The sequence below is a fragment of the Meriones unguiculatus genome, chromosome 20, assembly GCF_030254825.1.
Source record: "Meriones unguiculatus strain TT.TT164.6M chromosome 20, Bangor_MerUng_6.1, whole genome shotgun sequence".
NCBI lineage: Eukaryota > Metazoa > Chordata > Mammalia > Rodentia > Muridae > Meriones > Meriones unguiculatus.
The window spans coordinates 70,384,093-70,410,433 of NC_083367.1; the positions used below are offsets into that span (position 1 = coordinate 70,384,093).

A 26,341-nucleotide genomic window follows, 5' to 3' on the forward strand; every position below is an offset into this window, starting at 1 on the left:
GGCCCGTGGTGGAGTCCCCACTGAGAGCCATGAATGTAGCTGGGCCTGGGGTCCAGTGCTGACCTGCCCATGGCTCTTCATCAGCACTTCAGTTCTCTCTCCAGCCTGCCCCCTGCAGTACACACTGTGCATCTCCTGGGCGCTGGCTGGCTCCACTCCGCTCTGCCTTGCTGGGGTGGTCGCTCCACAGAGCTGTCATCTCCAGCATGCTGGGGACTTCTGCTGCCACTGCACTTCACGAGTGGTCTAGCCTGGGCTGTCTTCATGGGCCCCAACCCTGGTAAACAGTGCCAAGCCTCAGGTGCTCTCCACGCCCCCTTCACACCTTCAGAACCAGCACCACCTGGTGTTGTTTATATTACAGAGCGGGATGCCAACACAAGGGACATCCTTGGCCATGTCTGGAACACAGCTTCTGAGCACTGACTCTCAGGAACACTGTCCAGCACAGTTTACCTCAATGACGTCGTTATTTTCCTGAACACTGCTAATTTATCAGTTCCAACTACAGCGTTTAGCAGCCCAGCAAAGCAAAGCTTCACTTTAGTAGTTCTGGTGTCTTGTTAGGCACAGTTGGTTCTTGAGCCCCAGCTACCCAGAACCATTGATTCATAATTCAAATGGCTCGGTAGCACCTGCTTCCCTGAACTTCTCAAGCCAGGCCTCCATCAACTGAACTGCTCTCACAAGAACTATCTTCCAAGTTCCTAAAGAACACTCCAGTTAACACTCAACCCTCGATGGCCTTTCTAGCCCAGAGTTCCAGCCTTTCTACAGTCCTCCCCCAAACACATGGCTGGACAGGTCTGTCACAGCAATACCACACTAGGTTGGAGCCAGCTTGCCTCAGTTAGCGTCACTATTGCTGTGATGAAACGGCATGGCCATGGGACTTGGGAGGAAAGGGTTTATTGGGCTTAAACCTTCCAAATCACTGTCTATCCCTTGAAAGAAGTCAGGACAGGACTCAAAGAGAGCAGGAATCTGGAGGCAGGGGCTGATGCTGTCTTACAGAAAAGGACCACCCTCCCCCCATTGGTCAGCAATTAAGAGAATGCCCTACAGGCTTGCGTAAGCGAGAGCTTAAGGAAGCATTTTTATAACTGAGGTCTGTCCTCTCATAGGACTTGAGCTATGTGACACAAAACTGCCCAGCACAGACCTTATATTAACCGGTTACACTAGATTCCCTCTCCCTAAGTACACCCCACCAGAAGATGAACAGGATCACTCTGGAGCCCAAGTACTAGCTTTGTGCTTGACAACTAAAGGTCAATGCACTTGGCAGTTAGGTGGATAACGATGAGGTACATGTGAGTTATCTGTAGGAAAAGCCAGTAAAAATTTTGATCAATTAATTTTTTTTGGTGAATGACGAACTGTGAATAATGAAAGTGATTGAAAGAAAGCTTCCCTGGCTTCCATACATGTGCCAATCAATAATAAAAAATAATAATGTCTTAGAAGTAAGTTTATACAATGACCACCAGATTTTAGCAAGAAAAACATTGTTTTAGCCACTTACAAGTGTGCCACAGTAGCATTGATTAGAAAAGATCTCTGAAATGCTTGGGGTTCCCCAAGCAGGCTAGACAGCAACTCGTGGTCCAGGGCTCTCCTGCCTCTGCCTTCTTAGCACTGACAGTAAAAACAGACAGAGCACACCTGGCTGCCTCACAGGGTTAGGGACCACGTCAGGTTCTCAGGGTTGTGGAGCAGGCACTTACCCTCAGCGTTCTCCTCATGCTTTGGACACACAGGACAGTTAGTGGTCAGCAAACAGCCGAACTTTCTGGAGGATGATGTGCGTGTGTCCTGGAGAAAGAGCTGCAGGAACCTGGTCAGAAGGTGGTCCATACTGCAAGGAATACAGAATCCAAAACTGCTGAAGCTGGTAGTGAAGAATGTGTGGAAAAAGGCTCAGAGAAGTACACTCGTCCCAGGAGATGGGATATGAAATTAGGGGTCTGGACTTTCTGGAGTAGGTGTAGCCTTCCTGGAAGACGTGTGTCATTGGGGGAGGCCTGTGCAGTTTTAAAAAGGCAGTTCCAAGACCAGAGTCTGTCTCTTCCTGCTGCCTCTGGGGATGGAGACCTCTCAGTTACCATATCTGCCACCATGCGAAAATAGTCTAAACCTCTGAAATGCTAAGCAAGCTCCAACTAAATGCTTTCTTTTATAAAAGATACCATGGTCATGGGGTCTCTTCAGAGTAATAGGACACTGACCAAGAGAAGAGTTGCTATCTGGGTGTGGGGTATTGCTGGGACAGGCCTGACCACACTGCTGAGAGCAGAATGGAGACTTTGGGACTTTGGATTAGGAAAGCAGACAAATGTAGTCGAACATTTTAAACTGGGCTTAAGTGCCAACTAGTAGCAGCATGGAAGACAGTGGCGCCTAGAGCAATATGGATTAGTACAACCTGGATTAAGAGCTTTCAGAGGAGAAAACTATTATTAAGTGACCTAGAGATGATTCTTGTAATATTTAGGTGAAGAATGTAGTTGCTTTCTACCCCTGTCCAAAACATCTGACTAAGGCTAAATTGAAGAGTTTTGGATTCGTAGCTTTGGCAGAAGACATTTCAAGACATCCTAGAATTGACTGTGTCCTGCGGTTACTAGTGGTCACTATTGTGAAGATCTATACTGAAGAGGACCAAGCTGAGCAAGGACAAATACAAAATGAGCAGTTTCAGAAGAAAAGGCTCCCCAGGAAGTATAATGGAGAAAGTCCAGTGCTCAATGAGATTTTTTAAAAACGTGAAGAAAAGTCTGCTTTAAAATGGAATAAAAGAAGTTGTGACATTAGGTCAAGATCACAGCCAGCTAAGCTTATAATTTCTCAAAATAAATTAAAGAAATGGTTAAGAAATGAAGGAATGTGCCTTGTTTCCCTGATGTCTCTAAGATTTTAACATGAGTGGGTGTTAGAATTTGACAAACACTTTTTCAGCATCTAAGGAGATGATCAGATGCTGTGTTTTTTTTTTCCTTTCAGATTGTTTATATGGTGGATTATATTGCTGGATTTCCACATACTGACCCACTCCTGAATGCCTAGGATGAAGCCTACTTGGTCATGGTGGATGATATTTTGGATGTGTTCTTGGATTCAGTTTGTGAGTATTTTACTGAGTATTTTTGCATCAATGTTCAGGAGGAAAATTGGTCTGAAAATTTGTTTCTTTGTTGGATCTCTGTGTGGTTTAGGTATCAAGGTGACTGTGGCCTCATAGGATGAGTTTTGCAATGTTCCTTCTGTTCCCATTTTGTGGAAGAGTTTAAAGGTATTAGGTCTTCTTTGAAGTGGTAGAATTCTGTGATGAAACCATCTGGCCCTAGGCTTGTTTTGCTTAGGAGACTTTTGATGACTGCTTCTATTTCATTAGGGTATATAGGATTATAAAAAACAGAAAGCTGATGAAAATGTATGTGAATGATGGACCCATAGTTCAGCCTCATGAAGCAGAAAAATATGTGTTTTTCTGTGACCATGTGTTTCTGTCTTTAGTGTCAAGGATACAAGAAAGGGGTTTTGGAATCTCAGTTCTGGGCTGAGTAAAGCTGCTGAGGCCAGATGTGTCAGGAGTGTGCTTGCATGGAGGCTCATCGAGGTGATAAGGTGAAGCCTGGATTTCATTAGAGACCACAAGAGTTTGCAGGTGCCAGTCATGGCACACCTGCCAAGAAGAGCTGAGAACAGGGTGTGGAACCCGCCCAAGGGAGAGAAGTATGTTGCAGACAGCAAAGGTGAAAGGAGTGAGAGTGCTGAAGAGCACTTGACATGGGGCATGGAGAATCTGAAGTCTGAGCTGCTGCGTTTCCATCTTGCTTTGGTCCATTTCCTCACTATGCTGTCTTTCTGCCTTTTCAGAATGGTAACGCGTATTCTGTGCCATGTTATGTTGGAAGTATGTGATCTGTTTTCTAATTTTAATTTTATGGGGGTTACAATTATGAGGTTGCCTTGAGTCTCAAAAGAAACTTTTGACCTTTGGGCTTTTAAATGGGATTGAGGCTGTACTATATTATGGGGACTTTGAAGTTGGACTGAATACATTTTGCGTTATGATCTGGCTACAAGCCTGTGGGGACCATGGAGTGCAGTGTGGTGTTTTGAATAAGAATGGTCCCCATAGGCTCAAACATTTGAATGCTTGGCCCTAAGGGAGTGGCACTACCTTAGAGAGATTAGGACTGTGGCCTTTTGGAGTAGGCATGGCCTTACTGGAGGAAATGTGTCCCTGTGGATCAGTTGAGGTTTCAACAAGACCATTCAATCTCAGACCCTCTCTCTTCTTGCTGCCTTTAGATCTGGCTGTAAAACTGTCAGTTATCATGTCTGCCTGTGTACCACCATGCTCCAAACCATGAGATAATAAACAATCCTCTGGAACCGTCAACCAGCCTCGATTAAATGCTTTCTTTGATAAGAGTTGCCATGTCATGGTGTCTCTTCCCAGCAATAGAACACTGACAAAGGTCTGTTTCCCTCTTATGTTACTTTTGCCAGAGTGTTTTATCACAGCAACAGAATGGAACTAGAATAGTACAATGTCACATCTCCTGGACCTGATGTAGCAGTCCAGGGATGGTTTCCTGGAACTGGTCAGAGGATAGCCCACACTATAAGACAAGGAAAACCTGGGATGTTTAAATCTGGTAGTAGAGGAGTGGTGATGAAAAATCTCAGAGAAGTTCATATGACTGAGTGGATGTAACGGTAAAGCATTCTGGGAAATGTGCAGAGTCCCTGCTGCTCTATGGGATGCTGCAGCAGCCATGTTGAGAAGCACAGTGGGACTGGCCGGGGAGAAGGGCACCAGCATTGTTGGAAGCTCAGGGGTGATGACGGCACAAGGCTATGGGTGATGTTTGGAGACCATATTCCTGAATCCCAGCAAATATGGACTGTCAGGAGACAGTAACAGCAAGGAGAGTGATCCACTGAGGAGTAAAGAAGACACAGCCTAGGGCCTAACTGCTTAAGGGGCCCATGGCTAACAGAACACAAAGATGCTAAAGCAGACAGATGGTTAGCCAACCCAGCTGGACCTGGATTTTAGTAAATAAAGACAAAACAGATGAACAGGAGTCTGAAAGCTGCCTGTCCAGGACAGAAGAAAATAGCGAAACCTACAAGAGCATAAACATTTAACATTAAAATCTGGCATTTCAGCTCCTCAGCAGTTTCATCAGAATCACATTGATTTGTCTCAAAATGAGAAGCCTAGCTAAGAACATATACTTATTGGCCCTGGTGAGGAGACAGGGCTCTAGCTCAGGGGTAGAGCATTTAGGAGATACTCATGGGGATCTGGAAAGACAGGAAACAAAAGCCCCTTCTTCCTCAAGCAGTAGATGTAATACATGATATATATTGACTTTATAACTACCATGTGTAAGTAGTATTTTTATTTTTCATTATTTAAAACCATCTTTAATTTAAAATATATTTTTGTCATATTCTTCCCCTCCTCCAAGTTCATCCAAATCCTCTCCTCCTCCCTACCCACCCAACTTCCAGTTGTTTCTCAAAAAACCCAGAACCTAGAAAACAAAATTCAATAGCACCCACAAAGAAACAACAACAACAAAACCCACCCAACTATAACCAAATAAAAGCAGACACACACAAAAACTGTGGCATCCCTTACTTGCTGGTCAACTACTCCTGATGTTCCGCGGAGAACTTGATATTCCCAGTGTCACTCCATTGGAGAAAACTGGTTAACAGTTAACAGTTCATTGTTAACCTTCACCCTAGTGGCTGGGTTTACATTCATCAGTCATCCATCCATGCATCCATCCATTCATTCATTCATTCATTCATTCATTCATTCATATACATACACACACACACACACACACACACACACACACATATATATTAACATAAAACAAAAACTAACACATTGAAGTTAGATAATACAGACCAGCAAAAGGAAAAGGGCCCAAGAGAGAGGACAAGACAAACTTGTTCCCATGGTCAAGATTCCCATTAAAACACAAACTGGAAGCCATAAGCACAGAGGAGCTGGTACAGAGCTCTGTAGGCCCCTTGCTTGCTGGTTCAGTCCCTGTGACTTCCTGCGAGCTTTGCTCATGCTGATGTAGACAGTCTTGTTTTCTTGGTGTCCTCATGCCCTCTGGCTTTTACTATCTTTCTGCTTCCTCTTTCCACAAGATTCCCTGGGCTCTGAGAGGAGGAATTTGTTGGAAACATCCTATTTAAGGCTGAATGATGCAATGTCTCTCACTCTCTGCATAGAGTCTGGCTGTTGGTCTCTATACTTAAGCCAGACATTTCTTTTTTTCTCTTTCTCTGAGACACAGTTGTCCTGGACTTGCTTTGTAGACCAGGCTGGCCTTGAACTTACAGAAATTGTTCTGCCTCTTCCTCCCTGAGTACTGGGGTTGCAGGCATGCACCATCGTCCCTGGCTAAACTGGACATTTCTAAAGCCAGACATTTTTATTTGTTGATGTTGTCATTCGTGTATACATGTATTTTAATCATTTTTTTATGGCCCATGCTTTTCCCTCCTTACAGTTCTATACTTAACCACTTTCCAACATTCTCTCTTCATTAAAAAAAAAAAAGTTGTTTTAGGGACTGGAGAGATGGCCCAGTGGTTAAGATCATTGGCTGCTCTTCCAGAGAATATAGGTGCAAGTCTCAGCACCTACATGAGGCTCCCAACGGTCTGTAACTCCAGTTCTAGGGATCAGATGTCTCTTCTGGCTTCTGTTAGCTTTGCATGACATGGTCCACATACATAAGTGCAGGCAAAGCACCCATAAACATGTAATGAAAATAAACATTGAGGAGGAATACAGATAAAAGAACAGTAAGTCTTTAAACTAAAGAAAGGAAAACTAACTGCTGTAAACACCTCATCAGTCCTTCCTCTTCATGATGGTTTCTGAGCCGCAGTGATGGGAATTGTGATGGAGTGTGCCAGCAGTGGGCAGGTACTCGGCAGACTCACATTCTTGGCCCTTGGTCCACAAACAACGCATTCTTCCTTTCTTTCTTTTTGCTTTTTCAACACAAGGTGTCTATGTGTAGTCCTGCCTGTGCTGATCCTTCCTCTGTTGACCAATTCCTCTAACTCAGAGATCTGCCTGCCTCTGCCTCCAAAATGCTGGGACTGAAGGCATGAGCCATCAAACAAAGCTAACAACACATTTCTCATTAATATATACAAATTAAGTCAAAAGAGAAACCAATAAATAATGTGTGAATACCAAGTGTAAAGCTAGAAAAGTGGAATGAAATTCAGCAAGAATTAAATACAGAGTAGAAACAATAGGGAAAATCAATCCAAACAAAGTTCTTTTCAAAGCTTAGTGACATTGACAGATTTTATGCAGATCAACTAAGAATAAAGAGTCTACTACAACTATTTAATCTCAAATGAAAGAGAGGCATTTGGAGTAAACACTTATTTGACTTGTGAAGTAAAACAGTTACAAGAGAATATTCTGAAAATTTCATGTAACAACTGTGTAATGTAAACATGCACACATTTGCAGAAACCTGATCATTTGTAAAATAATCAGGTAAAGAAAGTTTAAAAACATCTGACTAGAAAGATGACATTGTAAACACATAAAGGCAGCAATCAGACAGCTTCCAGTGAGGAAAATGGAGGACGGACATTACTGTTCTGAGCTGTTCACCAGAGAAGATGCCTAATTTTTATTTTTTATATCAATTACAGTTTATTCACTTTGTATCTCAGCTGTAGCTCCCTTGCTCCTCCCCTCACATTCCCACCCTCCCTCCCTCATCTCCACCCATGCCCCTCTCCAAGTCCACTGATAGTGGAGGTCCTCCTCCCCTTCCATCTGACCCTGGCTTATCCAGTCTCATCTGAACTGGCTGCATTGTCCTCCTCTGTGGCCTGGCAAGGCTGCTCTCCCATCCAGGGGAGGCAGTCAAAGAGCTAGCCACTGAGTTCATGTCAAAAACAGTCCCTGTTACCCTTCGCTACATCTGAGCAGGGGTTCTAGGTTATCTCCATGAATGAACCTTGGTTGGAGTATCAATCTTAGGAAGGACCCCTTTCTAATTGTGCCCAGATATTTGGGTTCTGTTGCTATGCTTGTGGAGCTCCTATCCTCTCCGGGTCTTACTATCTCCCCCTTATTTCTTGAGATTCCATTTTTTAATTAAATTGTTTACTTACATCCTGACCACAGTATCTCCTTTGTCCTCTCCACACCCCCAAATGTGGTGTTTAGCCCATAGTCACAGGCTAGCTAATAGGCTGTATTAGCTAGCCTGTGACTATTCTGGGTGTTCAGGATCCCACTGTAGCAAGGACCCTTTATCGGGGAGAGCTTTAAGCACAAAAACCACGTTCTGGGTTGACATTCTTAAGTTAACAGGAGCAGCTAGCAAGAAACAGAACTACAGAAGCCAAAAAGCAAGGTTAGTACATTTAGAGACTTTCCCAGAACTACGGACTTTGATGGATTAGGTCCTTGCTTTCGTTTGGCAGGTGGTGCTGTCTGTGTGCTGAGTTTTACAGCCTGAATGACACCATCATGGAGTCAGTTGTGCCAAGGTCTTGAGCCCTCTTAGAGTTGACACTGACTTCCCTAAACACCGAGTCCTGGGGTTCGGTTTCCTGTGATTAGCTGTTGCAGGTCTCCTGCAGTGACACCTCAGGTTCTTTAATAGTGGCAGTCTACTTAATGCCGCTAAATTACTATTAATTTGGTGAAACAGTCAGTTTTGAAGCTCTAACACTTTAATAGCACAGCATAAGAGCTTAAAGTCCAGTATCAGTCAGGCATGGTGGCAAACGCCTTTAAGCCTAATGATGAGGAAGTGGAGGCAGGAGGATCTCTGTGAGCGCCAGGCCAGCCTGGTCTACACAGGGAGACGCTGCTTCAAAGCAATTGTTTTCAGTAGTGAATTATACACTTTATATTCTCCATTTATTTTAGAATCCTTATTATTGTTATTGTTATTGTTGTTTTTATTTGCTGTCACCGTGTGTGTACATGTGTGCGCACTGTATGTATGTGTGAGTGTTAGTGCATTGTGGCTGCACAGGTCTTGCTCTGAAGAGAGACGCTTCTCTGTGCAGTGGAGAGCACCACTAACTAACTGGGAACCTGCATCAGAGGGTGTGGACTCAGCAGTGACAGCTTCAGGACCTTCAGGCTTTCACCACCAGAGGCCACTGCAGGGGCAGCCGGCCTGCTGCACTGAGCAGCTCCCGAGTTCTCTGCTCTGCACCTGCGTTTGCAGCCCTTGACAGACTGCCTGGTGCGTGTCACACAAACTAATCTCACAATAGTAATACTATTAAAATATCACTTTTATAAAATAGTTCTCTCCTGACATGTGTAGCCATATGACAATGGCAGATATAGTTCTTCTTTCCAAGAAAGAAGAGAAGCTGCTTCGTACAGGCTCCTACTAGTGTGTCTCACACTGACATAGATACTGACAAGTTATATACACAGGAGTAAAAACCTCACCTTCCCGCTAAGGAGCTCTGGTTATCCCGTTTCTGTGCTTGTAAGGATACATAACAACTTCAAGTAGGTCTATATTAACTGCAAATTCCCACCAGGGAGCACCAAGAGGAGTACCAGGTGATAAGAAAGGGCCCAAACTACCACAGAGTAGAAAGAACATGAAATGTTATGCCAGGAACATGACGATTCCTCTGGTTGATGCAGAGGAGAAGGGAGAAAAGGGCTGAGGAAAAGTGGCTGAACCGGATGAATTCTCCTCATGTTCTCTGGAGCATCTCCAACCTAGAGCAAGGAAACACGTCTTTTGAATGTTCTGAGGACAGGCTGGGTCGGTTCTCCTGGGTGACCTGGACATCATCACCACCCCAGCTGCCCTCCCTGAGGTTCATCGTTTCCCTCCCCCATCACTCCTGCACTCTACATCCTGGAACATCTCCTGTCTTCCTCCCTCCTTTCCCGTGTTCCGTGGTCAGTCCCAGGCCTGCTGCAGAGCATGGAAGTTCAGGATAAAGCAGTAATGACTAGCAGTAATGCTCCCTGATTCAGAGCCTCATGGGAGAAGCCACAGGAGCTGGCAGGAGCCCTAGCCAGAGAGGATCCTGGGTCCTGGGGTCTGAGACATCTCTTCTGCTTCATTCTAACCCTCTCAACAAGTGAGAGTGTCACACAGCTGTGGGTGTGGCTGTCCCTGCCCCACCTTGTCCCTCTCTGCAGTCCAGATGGGAGCACTGTCCTCCATCAGCAGCTCAGTCCCTCCTGCCTCCAGTGGGAACCCTGCCCCCGGCTGCTATTGCGTGATTCCTTTCTGTTCTCTGTGTGTGAGTGTTAGCCGGCACGTGTGTAAGGCACTGTGTGAATGCCCGCTGTCTGTGGGGAAGAAGGGCCTGGAACCCCTGGACCTGGAGCTGTAGATGGCCACGAGCTGCCATGTGGGTGCTGGGAACAAACCCTGGTCTGATGCAGGAGCAGCAGGTGGTCTTGCCACTGGGCCAACTCCTTATTTTATCTTCTTTATCACCATCTGTGGAATCCTCTTCCCTCTACACATTAGTCTAAAAACCACCTCCTTCTTTCGTGTCTCTGCGGTCCCCATATCTGCAGCATGAGAAGCTCCTAACCAGGGACCCGCTCTAACCTGGCACTTGCTCTGTTCCCTTGTCATTCCCACTAGGCTGTGAAAGATTGCTCTCCTGTCAAGACTCAGTGTACACCAGCTATTGCTGGCAGGTGATATGAACTCCCCATCTCCTCCTTCCTTTCTCAGTAAGATGCTGCAGCTGAGGGATGACAGCAAGACTGCCAGAGCTCACCCCTGCTTCCTCACTCTTTACCCATCTGTCCCTTACCCCACTTCCAACACCATACTCCATACCTGTGATTGTGGAGGATTCTCAGAAGACACATAAAAATGGAAGGGAGGAGTATCAGCAGGACAAAGAAGTTGGGCTTGGTGGCCAAGGAAGAATGCTGGTCCACACCAGGGGTAGTTCGCGGTAAGGCTGAAGTAGAAATACAAGTTGAGTCTTTGACCAGACCTCAAATCTGAAGAAATGTCACCTTAGCTTCTGGGTCCTCAAGTAATTCGGTGGACACACTTGAGTCTCCCCCTCTTTGCTATGAACAATTGTTTGTATGGGTCCTGAGAAGGAAGGGAGAGGGGATGTCCCTGTCCTCAAAAGAGTCATGTAGCTATGGAAGGTGAAGCAGGGTAATGATGGGATCTCATTTTTCCTGATGGCAGAAGAGCAAGCTGAGCTGTGAGGGTCATGGCAGAGAAGAAAAAAGAGTTCAAGTGAGATGAAAAGAAACAGTGATTGAGCAAAGACCAGGAAATCAAAGGATACCCAGTCTGTGACAGCCAGAGACAGCCACAGAGAGTGACCAATGTAAACACACTCAGCAAGATAGGAGAGGAGGACAAAGGAAATGAATGATGGAATGGACATTAACTCAATAAGTTATGGTGATGCTATCACACACTCACACCTCATCTGAACAGAGCTTTCTCCCCTCTTCCCAGTTACCTGTAGGCTCCAAATTTTCTTCACAGTGCAACTTGGACTTCCTAACCCAGCTTCTGCATTCGCCCTGTGAGGTCCTGTTTAAGAGGTCATTTACTTTCTTGATTTTCTCTGCCATCTCTTCTGTCCAGTTGCATCTAGAATCCATTTCAGGCCCCTTGTTAGTATTTGAGTCAATATGGAATGTTTTAGGTCCATTGAGGCTCAAGTCCCAGGATCTGTTGAAACGTCCATCTCCTTCATTCCAGCAACATATCTTGGCCTGCAGAATGAGGGGCTCTGTGCCCATTGGAAAGACATCAGCCTCTGGACTTGATGAACCTATCTGCCTATCCACCCTCCCTCCCCAGCCTCTGACCTTGCTCTACCCTCCACTTTGTCCTTTCTGCTGGACCTCTCATGAGGACTACTAGTGATTCACTTTCTTTCTCCATGAAAACAATGAATGTCCCTAACCTGTCACAAATCCTGTTCCTTCCTTCAGGGGCCATCTGATATGTTCTTTTACTGACTTTGTAGCAGTAGGGATTGAACCTATGGCCTCATGCATGCCTGCCAAGTACTCTCCACTGAACTACATCCCCAGCCATATGGCCCATTCAAAACGTACCTTTGGTTATTTTCTCCTCCTGCCTTACGTGATACAGCACATCTTTGAAAAGGTAATCTTCATCTTTCAAAGTGTTAACCAGTTTTTCGCAGACTGTCATGTTATTTGGTCTGTTTCTTGGAACATCAATGGCATGACACTTCTTGCCCTTGTAGAGAAGAAAAGTCCCTTCTGGTTGGCCTTGTACTGACTGATTGTAACTCCATGGTCCAGACCCTGACCTGCCAACTGTGAAGACACAGCAAACAGCAGCAGCCTCTGTGACAGAAACATGCAGTGAGGTTAGGGTTGTGGAGCAAGAGACTCAGAGACAGTCTCTGCCTGTGGCACCAAGAAAGTCCACCTGGAAGGGTGTCTTTAAAAAGAGAGGGGAAAGGGTGAGTGGAGAGAGGAGAAAATCTGGACTGATTTGTAATTTCAGATCCTAGAACTGAACATCTTTGCTGGTTAGCGTTAACTGTAAGTTTGATACAGCCTAGAGGCACCTAGAAGGGAGTCTCTCTTGAGGGACTGTTCTGACTGTCAGTGATTTGGAACAGCCAGCCTGCTGTGGGCATTACCATTCCCTGGGCAGGCTCTCTCTGGCTGGATGAGAAATAGAGCTATGCAGGAGGTAGTTATCCAGAGCAAGCGTCATCCTGCAGGGTTCCTGATGGGCCTCTCCAGCTGTGAAGCACGTTCCTTGTTCATAAGGCTGTGTGGAGTAGCAAGGAGGCTGCCTCTGAGATCCTGTCCCGAATTCCCCCAGTGGCAGACTGTGATTTAGAAGTAGAAGTCTAATACAGCAGTTTCTCCCTAAAGCTGCTTTTGGCCAGAGTGTTTTTATCACACAACAGAATGAAGCCAGAACGACCCATTGGCAGATTCCCTGGAAATAACACAGAGTTCCAGGAAGGGCCTCCTGGAGCTGCTCAGAGGATAGCACACACTACAAGACAAGGAAAATGCAGGATGTTAAGTCTGGTAGTAGGAGAGTGGTGATCTAAAATCTCAGGGACATGCATGTGCCAGAGTGGATGTAACAGCAAACATTTCCAGGGAGGCGTGGAGAGTCCAGGCTGCTCTGTGGGATGCCGGCACACTCTGTGGAGAAGCAGATTCAGTAGGACCAGAGAGAAAGGTGTCAGCATGTGAGAAGTTCAGAGAAGGTGCTGAAGGCTCAAGGCTGGACTGGTGTTAGAAAACTATCCCTAACCTGGAATCTCAACAGTATGGCACAGAAAAGTTCCATCACATAGAACGGTCAGGAGACAGTCACATCAAGGACATGGTCCACTGAGGAGGAAAGGGGACACAGATTGGGCCTGACTATTCAATGTGGGTCATGGCTAACAGAACACAAAGATCATAACTATAGAAAGATTGTTATCCAATGCAGATACGGCTGGATTTTAATAATTAAAGACAAAACAGATGACCAAGAATCTGAAAGCTTCTGCCTCTTCAAAACTGCAGACTCCTGTGCCCACTATGTGAGACTGAGCCACCTGCGTTAGAGAGGAGATGCAGGGGCTATGGGCACTTGTTGCTCTTCCTGAGGGTCCATGTCGATTCTCAGTAATCACACAAGGTGGCTCTGTGCCACTGCCCGTGACTTCAATGTCAGGGGGTCTGATGCCCTCTTTGGCCTCCAAAGACACCAGGCACCTATGTGGTGCACATACATATATACCTCATGTCAAAACCCTCATGTGCATAAATAAATCTAAAACAACAATTAAACACGAACCTCCTCAAAGACAGACCAAGATTCCCTTCCTAGGAGGTCAGTTTGGGTCCCAACAAGCAGCAAGTGCATCTCCACAGCAAGTGCAGTGATTTTCTCTGTCTGGCTTCCTTACCACCCTGTCACTCAGGTGTGAACCCCTACATGCCTCTGTGAACATCTAGTGTGGTGGTTTGAACCACCCTGTCTTCTATAGAGTGAGACAGCTGAATACTTGGTCCTCCATTGGTGGGCAACTGTTTGGATAGGTTTGGGAGGTATGGCCTTGCTGAAGGAAATATGTCACTGGGGCTGGGGCTATGAATCCCCATCCCATTTCTCCATCTCTAGACCTTTCTTGAGGTTTAAGATGCGGGCTCTCAGTGGGGCATCCTATCACATGGCTCTACCTGCAGCACTTGAGAGGCAGAGGCAGGCAGATCTTTATGAGTTTGAGACCAGCCTGCTCTACATAGTGATTCCTAGGAAACTGGAACTATGTAGTGAGACCTTGTCGCTAAACCAAACCAAATTAAACAAAACAAAACCAAATTAAACATATGTGGGCTCTCAACTTGCTGCTCCAGCTTCCGTGACTGGTGCCATGCTTCCCTGCTGTGAGGTGAGGGACTCGTGTCCCCGGAAACTATATGGTTCCCTCAACCTTTTGTTCTGTATGTTCTTGTGGCTGTGGTCTTTTTCACAGCAACAGAAAAGTGCCTAATACCATGATCATATAAATATTAAGTCTTCACAGGCCAGATCATCTCTGTTACTCCTGCTCACCTCTGCTCTTGCAGCTTGAAAGCAGCCAGAGACGATCCATCCATAAAGAGTATGAGTGCACCTGCCTCAAGAGCCCTATGACCCAGAACAATCTGTCAGCCCGATGTTGTCAGTGCTAGGAAATGGCCCTGGGGGGAGATCATGGCAGTTCCTAATTGGAGAATCACCTTGCTTGGGCAGAAGCCAGCCTGGCCCACCTGCAGCAGAGAAAATGCACTTCATTTCAGTGGCTCCTGGCATGGCCCTGGGTTCTGGGACAGAGAGTCAGCATAGTACCCAGTGCTGTCTGGGAAACATGCAGCTTTCCCAGGACTTTTGAAGACACTCTGGGGGGATGGGCACCAATCCTGGTACATGGAGTATTCCCTAATCTGGCTTAGAGGACACATTTGCTGTCTCTTTCATCAGCTTGTGACCTTCTGCTGCTGTCCCACCAAATGCAGAATTGAGTATTTCATGCAGACAGAGATACAGTGAGCCCCCTCGATTGAATAAAAATGAGTGCCTGCATTTGCAGAATAGAAGAACCCTCTCCTGCCTAAAGAACACCACTATCTGGTGCCATCTCCCCAGGAGGCAGACCACATGGGCCTGGGAGCAAGGGCAGCAGCTTCCATAGCTCCCACCCAGTCCATTGCCAGGGTCCTCCCTAGAGGACAAGGTGCTCCAGCCCTGAGTTAGTGAGGTATCTTCAGGAATGGGCACAGATTGCTACCTGGTATATCAGGGGTTAAAAGGCAGTTTGTGGGTAGGAAAGTGAAAAGTCTAGATGGCCAGGGAAGGGAGCTGAAAAGGCTGGTGGTTGATGAATCACGTAGAAATTGAAGCTGAGCCTCTTAATACAAAGCTGTTCCACTCCTTGGTGGACCCTCAGACAGAAGGAATGGTTGCAAGTGTGGCTAATGGTGTGAAATCCTGTCTTAAAACAACAAGAACAAAAGGGAAAAAAAGAGGAAGTGGAAGCCTGCCTTGTCCCTGGAAGCATCTTTTGCGATCTGCTGGTGAAATACCATGGAACGTAGAAAAGATAGTTCAAGGGCAATGAGGTCCCAGAACGGTGGAGGGCTGGTGAGGAATCCCAGCGGAAAGCAATCTTCACAGAATGGAATGCCTAAGTCCACGGGAACTGTCTGAGACAGCCTCCTGGCTGGCCCCCAGATTCCTGGCCCTCAGATTCCGGAGAAATCTGGCACTCAGCCAGGTCTGGCACTATGCCCATCATATCGGAGTCACTGTGACTGTGGATCCCAGTGTGGCTGAGCGCTGAGGGTATCACCAGCGATTTCCCGCTGGCATCTTGACCAACTTATTTTTCTTCCAGGAGTAAATTCCTGCATCCTCTCCTGGGCAGGGAGGGGCCAGAACAAGGGACCGTGTGTGATTCGCTTAAGGGATAGTCCAGGGGCTTCCTGGGGGAGGGTTGCTACCTCGTGATTCAAAACTCTGGCGGGTCTCCCACTCCCACCCCTATCCCCACCCCTCATTTAGGCCATTGCAACTCACCTGAAGACAGCAAGGACCACAGACAGCACAGTAGAACGAAAGGCCACAGAGCCAGTGTGGAAAGATTTTGCTCAGCGGCTGCATTCTTTGCCATACCCTGAGCAGCAGGTGTAATCAAGCTGCGAAGAGAATCGATGAGGATTCAGTGCTGCGCTCCAGAGGACCCGCTCACAGATTCAAAAAAATGCCAGGCACCTTGGCTGTCAACTCCAGCGACTGCCTCGTGGTACCCTGCAGATGGCTGTAGTCCCTCCCTCTGGAAGGCGGAGACTGTGAACTGAGTGAAGGCTTCTAAACATATCAGGGGAAGGATGGGACACTGTCTCCACAGCACAGTTGCCCAGCAGCAGGTTGTAGAGAGCCACCACTGGGGGACTGAGCCAGTGTGGCAAAGCAGGTCTCAGGCTCTTCACTGCAGGTTTCTGTGTCCAGGCGTCCTCTGTCAGGTCACGGAACTCACCTGTCAGGCATCCACACAGGCGGCCCAGGAGAACAACTGAGTGGAACCCTAGAGCCTGGGTGCAATGCTGAGGTTGGTGATTCTAGCCCAAGCCATGGCTACTTTCTTCAGACCCCACAGAGCCCTGGGTGGGCTTGAGCGGCCAAGGGAAAGCAAGCCCAAGGAGCCCTTGCAGGGCTGGCTGCACTGACTGCCCTTGGAACAGGAATCTGGGCTGTGCTTTCAGGCAGGTCCTGACCTGTCTCCCCACACCCAACCCCAGCCTCCACATCCCCATTCTGAGTTCCCATTTGTTCTTCTAAAATCTCTCCAAAGTAGTTTCAGTCCATATGGCTCTGGTTTCCACTCTGGGAAATCCTGGTCCCCTTCCCTTCCCACACTTCCAGGATCCCTCCCTGTGATCACCTTCTGAAGGACAGAAGTGCAAAGTCACAAAGGCAAAGACTAAGAAGATACCTGCAGCCACACCGTGTAGCCGGGGAAGGTAATGTGGTGTGGAGCCCTTCCTCACCTCCCCAGCCTCACCCCGTGTCAGCCAGCTTTATGCCAAAGGCAGCTTGATGCAGCAGTGAAATGTCACACCCAGTGCTAATTTCCTCTGACTCACCCCTGTGCCCTCTCCTGGTGCCTGGACTAAGAGAGAAGTTAACCCTGCCTCATTCTTATGTTTCTGAGAGTAACCTACCCCCACACACACACACACATATTATGTGACTGTCCCTGAGTTCTCATCGTGACCTGGGCTGGCGCCATCTCCTTCCATGCTTGCCTCCCTCCCCAGTAAACCTCGAGGGAGGTCTGTTGTGTGGTGTGATTTGTGTGCTATTTCTTGTCTCTTGTTAAGATACTTTTTTCTGAAAAACCCTTTCACAAGGGTGCCCCTTTGGGGGACTATTAGAGCCACGTTCTGGTTGTTAACAGTCTCCATTTTTCTAAATGCAAGCTTACAATCATGGAAAAAGTCAGGAGAGGTATCAGGCGGCAGCTCACCTCCACACACTCCTTAATGGAAACCTTTTCATCATTATTCCCCTACCCCACCCCCTCTTTGCTTCCTTCTGAAAAATCACAATCCGCTCTAGAGTATAGGTGTTTTGGATCAGGTTTATGTGCTATTTGGGGATTGGCGTTTTTGGCTTTCACTCTGAAACCGTCTTCTCCTGAGTCCTTGGATTATCCCACATGTTTTCAAAAACACACGGTACTTAAGACTCTGGGTGATCCAACCCTTATATGTATCTTTCTTCAAAAGCTAACAACATTCTTTCTGAACCCTGGGTGCATTCCCTGTGTGGCTGTGGTGTGTGAGGGATGTCCCCCTGATACCTTCACCCCGATTGCTGGAGGAAACAAGGGCCTCTGCCATCACTCCTTTTGATTCATAAAATTCCTGAGCTAAAACTTATCAAGGTTTCAATAAGATGGGGAAGACGCAGGAAAATGCAGAGTTGAGTATTTGAGGAGGAGTGTAAAGGGACAAAGGCTTCAATGGTGACAAACCAAAGCATTCCAAAGGCAAATAACACAAAAACAGAAATAAAAATGCCTTCAAAAGTCTAAGGGTGAACAGGCAAACTGTATGTACAGTATGAACTAAAAGGGATGTGAGCCGGTTTAACCGGTTTCATGTGAGCATTCATCCACCTTACCCATCAGCCAATGCTCTCGTGAAAATAATGTAAACCATGAAGTACATGTAGTGACATAAGTATACATAAACATTCTAAACACTCTAGACTCTGCTTCTCCAGCTGCTGCCTCCCTCTAGCCCCCTGTGCCCTCCATGTGGCTCTGGCTTCTGCAACCTTTTGTACCCACATGGACGCATGGATGTCTGTCTCTCCTGCTCTCTCCTGGCTATCTCTGGCTCCAGTCTGCAGTCCCTCTTACCTCCCTCTTGGGGCTTTGTGACTCCCCCTCTCTCTTCCTCCATGGTCTCAGATTTTGTTACAGCAACTTGGCGTCAATACAGATCAATGACCAAAAAACTGGCTCACTTGGTTTCCAAATTCTCACAAATCATGACAATTGCTACTGATCCTCAAATGATCCCCAAACATCTTACACCTAAATTTTCTCTGCTCTACACTCCCAAAGTCTCTTACTGCTAAGATTCTACTTTTATCTTTTATCTTTATGATTTCTTTGCACTCTGTTCTCAAAAAAAAAATGTTTTAAGGTTATGCTATAAACTCTTATCTCAGGATAAGCAAATTCATTGATTGGGTATGGTTTAAAAATCTATTCAGTCTGTCCCAAAATTTTGCTTTAAACTTGTGACAAATTTTTTTTAGTTAAAATTTATACATCAGTGTGTGTGTGTGTGTGTGTGTATGCATGTGTGTATGTGTATGCATGTGTGTGTGTATGCATGTGTGTGTGTATGCATGTGTGTATGTGTGTGTGTGTATGATTCAACTCTTGTTTACAGTGTATGTGTGTAACTCAGCTTCAGCTCTATAAGGGTATATATGTAACTTGGATTCAACTCTTTTTATGTTTGTGTAAACCCTCAAAGACTACCAGAAGTCAAGTCCATTGCAGAACACGTGAGGGTCTATTTAATACAAGCTCGAGCACGAGTCGCAGCAATCTCCCTGGTGAAGAGGAGAGTGCAGCTCCGCAGTCTAGGGGAACAAGGTTTTTAAAGAGAAAACCGCAAGCAGAGGTTACAGGCCTTGGAGGTACACGATTGGGAAGGGAAACTGACTTTTGAAATGATTGGTTTATTTTAGGCGTCAAGACCATAAACGGTTCTGGCCTGGCCATCTGGACTAGTTTTCTAGCAACTGCATCTCTAGTGGGCAGGAAAAAGAATGTGTTCAGGCTGGTTCCTCCCCTACAGGTGGCTGAACATGTCTCCACCTGGCTGGCCTTTGTTCAGGCTTATGCTTTAAACTTTGAACCATTACCCAAAAAATCTAATATTTAATTCTTTGGTCTCTCACTCTCATTTTAAAAAGAGATGGAGAGATAGAAAGAGAGAGAGAGAGATCTACTAGGAAAACAAATGTTTTTAAATAGCACCCCAGCTGAGCTCTTGCCACCATAGCCAGCTCTGGGACTTTTTCCAGGAAGTGGGTGGGGCTGGCTTCCTGACTAAAGCTTCTGCAAGGGGCAGAATTGGCTCTCCCAGGCTCACGCCACCAGGGCCAGCTCCAGCACTGCCCTGTGAATGGTGGGGGCAGCTCTCCAGTGCTCACGCCACCAGGGCCAGCTCAACTGTTTTGCCAGCGCAAGGTGTGGGGTTCACCCTCCCAAGTGCTGCAGGTGGCAAGGAGCAAAGCCAGGTTTTAATTCAGCAGTCAAAGAATATCTTTGGAGAAGTCATGTTGACCTGCTGTGTGACATTGTGTAAAACCAAAACAGGAGCAATAAACCTTGCAAATTAAGAAGCCCACTGAGTTAAGCCCCCATACTTTACAAAATAGGTTTTTATTTAAGAATAAGTTTCTCAGCCCAGATGCCCCTCAGTTGAGGAATGGATATAGAAATTGTGGTACAATGGAATATTACTCGGCAATAAAAAACAAGGAAATCATGAAATTTGCAGGTAAATGGTGGGAAGTGGAAAAGATCATCCTGAGTGAGGTATCCCAGAAGCAGAAAGACACATAGGATATATACTTACTCATAAGTGGATATTAGACATATAAGAGAAACATACTAAAATCTGTATACTTAAGGAAGCTAATCAAGAAGGAGGACTCTGGCTAAGATGCACAATCCCCATTCAGAAAGGCAAAGAGGATGGACATCTGAGGAGGGAGAAAATAGGGAACAGGACAGGAGCCTACCACAGAGGGCCTCTGAAAGGCTCTACCCTGCAGGGTATCGAGGTGGATACTGAGATTCATAGCCAAACTTTGGGCAGAGTACAGGGAATCTTATGAAAGAAGTGGGAGATAGTAAGACCTGGAGAGGACAGGAGTTCCACAAGGAGAGCAACAGATCCAAAAAGTCTGGTCCCAGGGGTCTTTTCTGAGACTGATTCTCCAACCAAGGATCACTCATGGAGATGGCCTGGAACCCCTACACAGATGTGGCCATGGCAGTTCAGTGTCCAAGTGGGTTCCATAGTAATGGGAACAGGGACTGTCTCTGACATGAACTCAGTGGCTGGCTCTTTGATCACCTCCCCCTGAGGGGGGAGCAGCCTTACCAGGCCACAGAGGAAGACATTGCAGACAGTCCTTATGAGACCTGATAGACTAAGATCAGAGGGAAGGGGAGGAAGACCTCCCTTATCAGTGGACTGAGGGAGGGGCACGGGTGGGGAAGACAGAGGGAAGGTGGGATTGGGAGGGGAGGAGGGAGAGAGCTACATGGGGGATACAAAGTGAATAAACTATAATTAATAAAAATATATGAAAAAGAATGAGTTTCTGTTTTTTAAATCTGATGTAATCTGCAAAGCACATGACTCCATTTATATAACGTATATTCTTGTTTTCCTCTTTCACTGTATTTCTCTAACAATCTCTAACAGCCAGTTTCCTTGCCCCTGTAAACACACTTACAGCTGTTAACCCATTATCTCTCCCCTATAAAAGGGACCTCAAAAGGCCAGTAGTGGCTGCTTTCCCATCCTGGCTATGGAAGAATAGTGGGGCCAAGACTCCTTTGAATTGGACTCCCAATTGGTAACTATAATGTCAGGGGCCAACCTATAGACTTCCTGGTTGGCACTGGGCTACCTACTCAGTCTTGCTGGAGCGCCTGGGACCCCTCACCAATCAGACAATGAAGATACAAGCGGCAAGGGGGGTGTAAAACAATACAAACATGCCACTGGTTGGGGTCAAAGAACTGTGACCATCTCTTTATTGCCATCCTCTAATGTCCCTTCCCATTATGGGGGTGAGATCCTCTGAGCAAATTTTAGGCTATGATTTCATTCTCGGGGGTCACCCCTAAGTTACAGTTAGGAGAGCCTTTCTTAACTATAATCTTCCCAATAAGTTAGGAATATCTGCTCCTCCAAAATCTTATTCATCACCATAAGAGAAATGGAAAATGAGTTGTTAATCCAACAAATTCTCACGGAATGAGAAGAGGACAGTTCCTCTGGTATGGCCAAACATGTGCCACCTATCAGCTCAGAGGCCAGGGAAGGGGTCAAGGTTCACAACATTGTCAGTTTTTATAATGGAAGGAATGCCAATTGCAGCAAAACACTCTAAGCAATGACTTACAACATGTTTGGTGGCTTCCCCTACTAAAGGAGTTGCCATGATAAATCCTGAAAAAGTGCAATTGTTACATGAACATATTTTAGTTTCCCAAATTCTGGGACATGAGTTATGTCCATTTGCCATAAATGATTGGGAGTCAAGCCTCTAGGATTGACACCATAATGAGGTACATTAAAATGTTCAGGGCAAGAGGAACATGATCTTACAATTTGTCTAGCAGCTTCTCTAGTAATATTAAATTGTTTTCTTAAGCTCTTGCTATTTTGATGATGTAATGCATGAGAATTTTGAGCCAATTCTTGTTGAGTTAATCCAACCAAACGTGTGGCTAGATCTGCTAAATCATTTCCTAAAGTTAAAGGTCCAGGAAGCCCTGAATGAGCTCTAATATGCCCTATGTAACAAGGCTGCACACAGCTCCAAATACTTTGTTGAATCTCTCTAAATAGATCTTGTATTTGTTTATTAGCTGTATTAACATACGTTACAGTCTCTAGGACTTGTAAAGCTTTAGCTATATAATGGCTATCAGTGTACAAGTTGAAAGAGGTAGAAGCCAAAATTTTAAAGACTGCAGCAACAGCTCGTAATTCTACAACTTGAGCTGAGGCTGGCAATGTTTGCAAAACAAAAGTTTGTCCCTCTAGTACATAAGCAGCTTTTCCATTTGAAGATCCATCAGTGAATACTGTTGGAACTTGAGGTAATGGCTTTTGTTTAATTATTTTAGGAAATACAAAAGCATGCTCATTGGCAAATTGAAGTAATTTATCTTTTGGATAATGATTGTCAATACGTCCTAAATAATGAGCAAAAGCTATGGCCCAACAATCTGCATTTTGAAATAACCAATCTACTTGTTGTTCAATGAAGTTTACTGTACTCTGAGCCTCACAGATCAAAATCAAGATGTTATTAAGTATTGTCTCTTATAAAAATGACATTCAAACTGTATTGCGCTCTCACAGCAATGAATGATAACCTTGTCTTAGTTTACACCTTGATTATGTTCACAGAGATGTATGTTTGAATAGAGTGTTATCATTGGCTGAGTGTCCCTCAAGGTCCTCTGTGATAATCTCACAGGCTTATGGTGTTACTAATGAGATGTTCTGGAATCTTTATAAGGTGGATCATTATGGGAAGAACTTAGATCAATAGAAGCATGTCCCGGAAGTGCTACATTGGATCTCTGCAGAGCTTGTCAGTCTTTCTCTTGCTATTTGCTTCTGTTGTCAAAAGTGAGCAGTTTGCTTTGACCCTGTTCTTACTATGATATGACAACTCACCAATCACACAAGATCAGGGACTGTTTAATCTTAAGATGTTTTAAAATGTAAAAAAAAAAAAAAGTTTAGGAGAGAATTTTTTTTTTTTTATCTTGGATGTACATTTGAAACGTTTAGGGTTTTGGTCCTGGTGTTTGGGAAATGGAGTCCCAAGACCAGGAAGAGGGGGAGAGATCCCGTCCTCAGGAGTAGACAGGTGAGGAAATTTAGGCTGTTGGTTGACAGGAGGACTTATCTGGAGTCCATTTGACTTGTGACAGGTGTATTTAAGTCAATTTTCTGAAGTAAGATTTTTTTAAGTTTAAAAATTTTAGATCTGTTAGCATTACGATTGTTTGTTGTCTGTATTACAATTTACATTGTAGAAAGGGCAGTAGATTTATGTAGCATTTAGAGAAGGAAGAAACCTGAAAAATTTTTATATAACTTTAATTACTTTCTCAGACCCATAAATCACTTTCTCATAGACTCTCACAATTTACTTAAACTTTAAAATCCTCCTCCTATCTTTAAACATTTTTATAACTTGCATTTACAGACTTTTATAAGAAAGTGTTTACATCCTTAGACCTTCATAACTTGTATTTACATACCTTTAAACGTTTCCTTAGACTGTCCTAACTTCAGGCCTATATAACTTGTTGAGTGAGAAAGGTAGGGGCGCATCCTAGAGGTGGAGTTACTTCGCTGACATACCATGTTGGTTTGGGTTCAGTTTTGTTAAAACAAAACAAAACAAAACAAAACCATATTATCTGCTAGGATGAGAACCGGCGGAATTTGGAGAAAGGATGGAAGGAATTCAGAGTGAGATATTTAGTGTGAGTATCGAATAACGTCCTGTGGAGAAGGAGGGCCAGGTGTGTTACTCCCCGGCTGCGTGGTAGGGTTGCCTGGAGGGAGCAGGGAGCAGTCGTAAGGGATGAAGGGCAGCTTGACAGCTGCTGTGCTGGTGTGACTATTGTCTTTATAGGTAAGAAATGTTGTCTTTGGAAGCTGAGCTCTGTCGGCCATAGCGACCTGGCCTGCTCCCCACACCCTGCTTCAGTGTGTAGATGACCTCTCCTTTGCAGTCCTGTCCTCCCTATAGCCAATCAGACCTGCCTCCATCTTCAGTTTCCTCAGCTCCAAGGCAGACCATGTGGAAAAGGATCTCAGGGTGGAAAGCGTAACAGCAGTGGTAATGGACTAGGTAAAAGGTTTTGTTAGGGTTTTTGATGGTCAGTATGGGAGTGTTGCAGGGTGCGGGGGGGCATAGAAACTGTTTGGATAAAAGGGATTGGCTAATGGGTTTCAGGCCTCTGAAGCTGGTTAAGGGCAGAGTATTTGGGTTTGGAGATGTACTCAGAAGGGTCTTTGGGTGTAAGAGAGAGGGGGTTATGATGTCCAGCAAGAGAAGGAGAGGTGGACCCAGTTCAGTGGGGTTGATAAAGACGTGGGCAGAGGGCAAGAGAGGTGGGGGATTTTAGAGAGTGAGAGAGTGTCCCAACAGAGGCCGAGGAAAGAAAGGAAGCATGTAGGGGTGAGTTGAGAGCTGTTGTCTGAAAAGGATATCACTCCTTAGTAAGGAAGTAGGCATGAGGGCATGAGGAGTGAGAAATGGAAAGAAGGAAAAGCATTCGAAGGGGCAAGTTAAGGTGGAGTTCAGTAGGCTGAGGAGGACAGGCTGTGTGTTTGATTGCGGGTGGGTGAGGGGGTAAGTGAGAGAGCCATCAGTGTGTGTTTAGGCGGGCCAGTCAATACGAGCAGAGATCTGAGAACGAAAAACTAGAGTAGGAGGTATATGTAAAAGCTCTACGTACCGATTAAAGTGACAGAGACTTTTTCTTTACCTAGACGATAGCCCTAGGTTCCCATGTTCTTGATGGCTTGGCAGGGGTGGTACAAGGCAAGTGGCCTTTGGCTGGCAGGCCCAGGGCTGAGAGAAAGAAAAAAAATTTTTTTTGTAGAGGTACTTAGGAACACTGACATCACTCTGACTAGGCAGAGTAGGGCAACTGACCCAAAAGCAGTTATATTTGAGCAAGAGTCCTGGCAGCAGATGAGGCATGGCAGTTTTTCCCAGTGATTAGTGATACCACAATCCAGGTGCTGCTGTCATCATAGCTGTGTCCTGTCTGTCTTCTCTGGAGACTACAGAGTTCACATTAAGCATGAATATGTTTGAAAGAACCTCGAAGTCAGCACAAGACACTCCAAGACACAGTTCTCAACAACTGTGATTTATTTGCCCACAGCGACAAAGGGCAAGGAATAAGAGACAAAGACCGGAGACAGAGGACAAGGGAGAAGGGAAAGGAACAAGGGAGAGGATGAAGGGACATTTACCCGGAAGGGACAAAAGACTGCCTCTGGATACTGTGAGACTCTGCTGGTAAGGTGGAAGTCTAGCATTTCCAGAGAGCCTCATGAGCTAGGTACAAAATGGACTCCCTTTCTCAGGGAGAAATCCCCAAGGAGCATCTCATAGCCTAAAGGAAGATCACAAGCCCAGCCCTTTCCTGATTTAAAAAAAAAAAAAAAAAAAACTGGTTTAGTGTGCACCCGAGCATGCTAATGACGTAACTCGGTATAACTCGGTGTCTAGGCTTTCAGTGAGTCACCTTGACTGTACCTGGAGCTCTTCCCCCACCCGTAGGATAATTAGGTACTGCTTTTCTCTTCTTATGATAGGACTGTTTTGGTACACGTATAGTAAGTATCCCTGACCCCATCTAATCAAACACACTCACCCTTGGAACTCCTCCCACTGCCCAAGGTTTATATTGTCCTTGAGTCACAAAATAAAAACTCACTCACGCTCTCTCACTCCATTGACCACATTATATTCTGGAGGGAAGGGCTCCCTGAAGAACTGCCTTCGAAGGCCCCGGACTTGGCTGCCAGTTAAGCAGCTGTCTTCCAGGCCACCATGAACTTCTGGACCGCCTGGAGCTCCACTGCTGGTCAGTGAGCCACGCGCTGCTGGCCCCTGTGGGCTTCCACTGTTCATCACAAGTGTTCACCTTGAGCTCAAGGCTGATTGCCTGTGAAGCCCCAGACAGAGCAGGCATTGAGGACAGGAAAGGGTTAGGTTGAGAAGGCGGCTGACGATGCGGAGAAGATGGGCATAGGGAGGGTAGAGACGAGGGAACATAAAACATATCACAACTCCTGCGGAGAGGGGAGAGAAACCTAGACAGAGAATACGAGGGCAAAGGGACTGCAAACGCCAGCCTGGGAATCAGGAGTGGAGGACTTGGCTTCAGGAAGGAGAGGAAGCAGAGG

The 26,341-nt window shown here is 45.8% G+C and overlaps 1 protein-coding gene across 2 annotated transcripts; it reads right to left on the reverse strand.

Annotated features, from left to right (window-relative positions):
• Positions 1-7,816: 7,816 nt before the first annotated feature.
• Positions 7,817-17,121, reverse strand: LOC110544875 (UL-16 binding protein 5-like). 2 transcript variants are annotated; one of them, XM_060373352.1, is made up of 6 exons: positions 17,047-17,121; positions 16,131-16,249; positions 12,137-12,394; positions 11,530-11,805; positions 10,878-11,004; positions 7,817-9,787 (listed from the first exon to the last, which is right to left on the reverse strand). In XM_060373352.1, exons 2-6 carry the CDS (start codon positions 16,222-16,224, stop codon positions 9,763-9,765), a joined length of 780 nt encoding a protein of 259 aa, XP_060229335.1. In that variant the 5' UTR covers positions 16,225-16,249; positions 17,047-17,121; the 3' UTR covers positions 7,817-9,762. The 2 variants fall into 2 exon arrangements, with proteins under 2 accessions (XP_060229335.1, XP_060229334.1); XM_060373351.1 differs by lacking the exon at positions 17,047-17,121 and having other exon boundaries at positions 16,131-16,668.
• Between the last annotated feature and the right edge of the window lie 9,220 nt (positions 17,122-26,341).

Excerpts from the sequence above, each read along its gene's own strand:
- LOC110544875 (XM_060373352.1), bottom strand. The coding sequence starts at position 16,224 with ATGGCAAAGAATGCAGCCGCTGAGCAAAATCTTTCCACACTGGCTCTG. Across the intron at positions 12,395-16,130 it reads GTGGTCCTTGCTGTCTTCAG|AGGCTGCTGCTGTTTGCTGT; the intron begins GTGAGTTGCAAT and ends TTTCTGTCACAG. Across the intron at positions 9,788-10,877 it reads AGAATCCTCCACAATCACAG|GTTGGAGATGCTCCAGAGAA; the intron begins GTATGGAGTATG and ends TCCTTGCTCTAG.